The sequence below is a fragment of the Schistocerca americana genome, chromosome 10 (genome assembly GCF_021461395.2).
Source record: "Schistocerca americana isolate TAMUIC-IGC-003095 chromosome 10, iqSchAmer2.1, whole genome shotgun sequence".
Taxonomy (NCBI): Eukaryota; Metazoa; Arthropoda; class Insecta; order Orthoptera; family Acrididae; genus Schistocerca; species Schistocerca americana.
The window spans coordinates 191,891,450-191,897,449 of NC_060128.1; the positions used below are offsets into that span (position 1 = coordinate 191,891,450).

General features: G+C 38.8%; 1 protein-coding gene across 1 annotated transcript in view; it reads right to left on the bottom strand.

The window, feature by feature from the left end:
* Positions 1-4,376, bottom strand: part of LOC124552379 — a 36,145-nt gene extending 31,769 nt beyond the window's left edge. Inside the window, exons 1-3 of the mRNA XM_047126643.1 lie at positions 4,263-4,376; positions 3,844-3,996; positions 2,566-3,472 (exon numbers count right to left, since the gene is read on the bottom strand). Of these exons, the coding sequence (XP_046982599.1) occupies positions 2,566-3,472; positions 3,844-3,863 (927 nt within the window). The 5' untranslated portion in view covers positions 3,864-3,996; positions 4,263-4,376. The remainder of the gene's footprint in view (positions 1-2,565; positions 3,473-3,843; positions 3,997-4,262) is intronic.
* Between the last annotated feature and the right edge of the window lie 1,624 nt (positions 4,377-6,000).

Genomic DNA, 6,000 nt, shown 5'->3' on the forward strand with positions numbered 1-6,000 from the left:
TCCCTGAAATTACTCTGATTTTAAATTGCAGCATAAATATTGCAGTGCAGAACTAACTGAAGCACTTAATACCTGGACAGCTAACTCCAAAGTTCAGGTGCAATAATTTCAGTTTATTAGCCAGAGTAAGCCTCTCCCTTTCTCGTGTATAATGCAGCTTTTCGATATACTGCCAGGAGACTTTCTTCCGCTCCCATCAACTAAATACATATTTCTAACTAACTTGATCATATGGCAGGGACAAAATTATATATACAATGTTACCTGTAACAGGATGAGAAAAATAGGGTTTCATATCTTCAACAGCAATATTTGCCACTAACTCCTTTGCCATTGTAATATTGGTGGAAAGTCCATCAAAAGTAACAGCTAACACATTGACATTTACTTCATACAACATTGTAATGGCCATTTAAATAATTGTTTTCTTCTCCCAGGCAGAAACACACACGAAAATAATCTACTGAATAAAGGCTTACAACATCATGTCATTCCTTAAAAGGATCGCGCTCTTGACTTGTTGGAGGAGTTGGAGATTTACAAAGCGAAAAAGCATGAGCCCACTCGGGTGCTCAATGGCCAAAGCGATTTTGTGCGCAACGCCTACTTCGCTTTGTTTGATAATGTACTACGATAACCAAATAATGCCCTGCGTATTTATACCTAGCCTTACTTGATGATTTATGTCGTGAACAGTAGGCATTTGCCTTACTTCCATACATTAATCGCACTAATCCTGTAACTGATTATGCCCTACCTATTCATTGAATGTATAACCAGACTATATAATTTTATTTATTGACTGGTAATATGTTGTTTAAAAGTTGTATCACGTTGTATGTAAAACCCTCTAGTAAAGTTCTTAAGATCGGTGCGCGCCTAAATAACATCCTGGCGACCGGCCCAACAGAGGGCGCTGATCATTGATCTGTCCTTTTTCAGCGCCGACTGAATCGGTTAACCCTAGGACTCACTCTGGGGTCATAGGTGACCCCAATCATCTTTACTATGGCTAAAATAATATTTCTATTTCTTGTAAAAATCCAGAATTTTATGGCTTCTACCACACAGTATTGTAGTTCTCTCACAAAAATTTTTAGACGCCCTGAAAGAAAATTTCTTATTAATTTCATGTTAAGTCACCTCTGACTTGTCAGGTGTGTGTGTGTGTAATTGAAAGTGTATCCACTGTCTTGTACACTGGAAGTCTGCTCCTCCTCATGTATCTTCTACGGCGGTACGGCATGGTGATGCGTAGCGTGCGGCTGCCTCGAGTCGAATGAGCCTGCAGCTGCCTCAGGACACAGTTATCAAAGACATGACGTCAGAACTTCCCGCCCCCACATGCGCGCACAGCGCCAGCGCGCCTTATCAGTGTTGCGCAATCTTGATTTACCAGCAACACGGGCCTAGTAATACTAGTGCCCGTGTTGCCCGGCTGCCTCGTCCAGCGGCCAAGTCCCACTCAAGGTCACCCGCCTTACACGGCGGCATAAGACCACTGCAAGGACTTACATTATAACACCCACCCACCTCCCCACGGGTCATAACCCCTGCAACCCAAAGAAGAGAAAGAAGCTTCAGTAGCTGAATTAGTATTTTTAAAAAAAAGGGGGTGGGATAGATAAGGATGGTTTTCTTTATTAGGCATGGTGATGCCATCTTTAAGCCAGCCGCTATAGGCTGACCAAGACGCGACTCACGTCCATCAACACGCCAAGGGCTACCAACATCACTTAACCTCTGAGCATATTGACTTAATTGTGCCTCACTATCACTAATTGGCTGATTTTGCTGACCACACGGAATACCCAAACAACAACAAATATTACCACAACGACAAACATCATGAGGTTCAAAATTATCATTAAATCTTCCTGATAAGACATCAGCCATATAAGGACTAGGTACTGCATTTTCAACAGGTAAATTATCCCTAACCATATTACGAATTTCTACACTTTCGATTAAATCATTTAAATTACTCATCTTCTTCGTCAAAAAATATTTTGAACTCAACATATATTGGTGCTTTATATATTCTCTTAACAAGTCTTCTTAACTTATGTCTACCACACAACCAACGAGCACTCACAATATAACCATCACAAAATGTCATAAAACTGTCTTGCTTTACTAATGTCTTCAAATCCACTTTCACTTCAAAATGCCTCATTCGTAAACGTACCACAACGGCAACCACTTAGCCTTTCTTAAATGCCAATATCTATACTGACAACGTTCGTTATTACGTAGCTGAACTAGAAATCTATATATCTCTGAAAACAAATCCAACAACTCTCCTCGATGAAATTGAAATTGCCACAAGCTATCCAAGACCAGTAAAGCAGCACCTTCACTTATTCTATTTCCATAAAACAATAATGCTGTCTCAAATATATAATCTTATCCGACGTTTGGTGCGTTGGGATTAAGGAGGGCGTCACGGACAACAGGCGAAAAATCAACAATTCTTCCCCAATTAGACTCAAAGAAATCTCTTGCAGTCATTTATTTCTGAAATTACAAACAAGATGCTGAAGTATTTTTTAAACAAAAAGTTACATAATAATCAACTTTACACAATACAGAAACAGATTTTCGTAATACATTTTCTGAACCCTTCTGCGGCTCAAAACCACTCTCTAAAACACCCATACAATAATCACCAAATGAATTAGAATACAATCTACAATGATCTGGAACTTTACATTCTGTTTCTAAAGTAGACACAGCATTATCCTCTTTCAACACAGTATCTATTGGACAAGATGTACTAGGCTTAAAATAATGATAAAACTTAAATGTAGTCCTCTTATTTATTTTACGATATTTAACATTTCCTGAATCATACTTAGCTAAACTGCCCAACTCTTCACCATACTTTAAATGACGAATACTAACATAAGCATTCTGAGCAGGCTTTGAAACAACCAACATCTCACTTGGCTGAACAGCACCAGTTAATTTACATTTAGAAAGACTGTCCAAACATGCATTTAATCTCCGTTGCATTGAACTATTGTCCTTAGTTTCCACTTCTTCATTTGTAAAATGTGGAAATAACATTTCATGAACATTGAAACCATAGAATTTTATTATAGCTTTAGACGGAATTACCCTATCATAATTACATCTAAAGGTATGAAACCATTCTTTATGTTTTAAGGGCACCAAATTCAATTTCTTAAAATTTTGATGAAAGTCTGCACCACCATATCTAAAACTCATATTTACAGTGTGCCAAAAAGACAGTTTAGCACGACTCATTGGTGCAATTGGCATTCTCCATAATGGCTGAAGACGACGAGCTTTTTTATTCAATCTCTTAGCTCGACGTGCTTTAATATACTTCGGAAGAAGACGACGCTTCATCCTGCGCATCTTCCTCCTCTTCGCAAAGTTCAATAATCTCCTGTTCAATCGACTCCTCGGGCGTAGGCGGAGGTTCCACCTTGACCGGAGACGATACCTTGCAATGACAAATGTATCAGCTCTCACAATATTAACACGAGACAAAAAGGCCTCATCTGTCACTTGCAATTAATTACTGACAAAGATAACTAAACCTCTATGAACAATTTCTTTAGGCGGTGATCCTTTAACATTCACTGACACACGTCTACCTTCCATTAATCTCTTCAAAATAAAATTATAATGCCTCCACTTAGACCACTCAAATTCTTCAAAGAGAATTACTTGATGAAAACCTTGTATGTAACCACCAAAGCCAAAATTATCTGGGAAAGGTAAGAACACTTGGTATTTTTTTACAATTTTATCTATCAAAGTACTCTTACCAATATTTGTATCACCCCAAAGATATAATTGATCTTTCCTTACCTTCTTGGATTGTATCGCATTGTTGTACCAATCAACGACTTCCTTAGCCCAACCAGAATACGGATATTCAAACAGAGTAAAAGACTTCTGTGGCTTTGACTTCGTCTTAAAAGAAGCCAAAAACTTCTCTACGTAGTTTACTCTGTGGTAATTCTGACAAACAAAGGCATCACAATAATCAATCACAGATGTAACTTCTGCGTAGCGGTGCAACTGATAATAGAAACTCAATCTAGACTGATTTATGTTCGTTAATGCATAGCCATCTTCCTTAGTTATATAATGTAACCATGCACGCTCGTTTCTCGGAAATTGGGTATCAAATGTACCACAGCCTCCATATTTCCTCAAATAACGAGCACGAACATAATTAGCATGGACTGCTTCTTTAAGTTTCATATAAACATGAATGTGCTTACCCTCTCTTAAGTGATAGCACTCCTCAGATACACAATACTCCTCTACACAAGACTCAGAAAGGAGCCACTCTTTAAAAGCAACCTTCTGCACTGTCTCACAGTCAACTGTAATACCGAACTTTGTGCCAGGCACAGCGCGCTTGCGCTTACCGGCACTTCCTGTTCTCCTACCAGCACCGCGCCGCAAGCCGCCGTGGCCCCTAACCACAACTTCCGGTGCAGCTGCGACCAGCGCGTTATCAGCAACTTGATTTTCCAGCAACACGGGCCTAGTAATACTAGGACACACACACACACACACACACACACACACACACACACACCAAAAAATAAGAAAGCCTAGCCTAACCAAAACCGTGTAAGAAAATTTCTTATTAATTTCATGTTAAGTCACCTCTGACTTGGCTGCTTGGTTCTCTAAAATTCTAGTCATCAGCATAAATAAGTCACAAACACAACAAAAAATACTTTGGGTGTAACAGGCGATTGTTTACATTATTTGGTTGTTAAGACAGAACTACACTGTGAAGAGACTTTTTATTTAATCAACTTATACACAGAAGTGCTTCCAAACTGTGTAACAAACAGCACTGTTTCTTAACGATGTATCACTATTAATAATTTCACACACTTGATCCCTTTCTAGATCAGACACTATTCTGTAAATTTCGTCTTCAACTTGTATTTGCCGCAATGGGGACAATCTTTTTATACTGGCACATATCCCTGAAAGAAAACTGTCAATGTGATCTTCCTTTATCTGTGTCGCTAGAATATAATTTATCAAAGAAGCAGATGCAGAGTCTGGGGTTTTCCTCTTATTGCCACTTTGACTACGCTTTTGCATGACAGGCCTGCTTGTCTCTGACCTCAAATCACTGTTATTTTCAATGTCCGGAATAGGTGATGACACCTCACTGTTTGATTCATCCTCTGAACAAATATCAACGGTTATGTTAGAAACTGTTTCCCGCTCCAGCATGTATGGGTGCAGGAAAGCCATAATCTCCTCATACTTCCATGGCTTTTTGGGTATGGCAGCTTGTCCACTCTTTGTTTTTTTAATAACACATTTTCTAAATTGGTCTCTCAGTGACACCCATGGTCGCTTGCATTCAGGGCCTGAAATAAGACAACATATACAGCTGTTAATAGAGTGCATGGAGTAGTGTAACGCTTTTTCAAAAAATAATTAGGGACTTCCCAAACTGTTAACGGGGACACAAACACGGTTTTTTCATGAATAATACACTGTGATACTTTTGCTGAAAAGTGGTGATATAGTAGACGAAATTTACCAAACATTGTTTCATTTTCTCATGTTGAAAATACGTATTTTTCTTAATCACAATTTCAAAGCATTAAGCACGTAATAAAAAAAAATCGGAAAGTATGGGACTCGCCAGGAACTCTGTGGATAGTTGGGTTGCAGTCATCTCCATCCAAAAACTTTAATAATGTCTGCTCCCATTTTTCAGGGAAATCTTAATGTCTCCCGTCTTATTAACATCCGTTTTGGCCTTGATACGGGATTTCATGTTGTGCAGTTTCTTCATTATCTGCTTGTCCGTAATTTTTTTTCCCGGAACTAACCATATAACGGTGTTGTATTTCTTAAATACAATCCGCCTTCTCTCTTCTTGCGGCCGGAGTTTGCTATTTACTGATGATTGCGGGGTAATCTTTAATCATGTTGACAAAGGCTAATTCTGAGTCTTCCATTTAGGCACAGAAATAA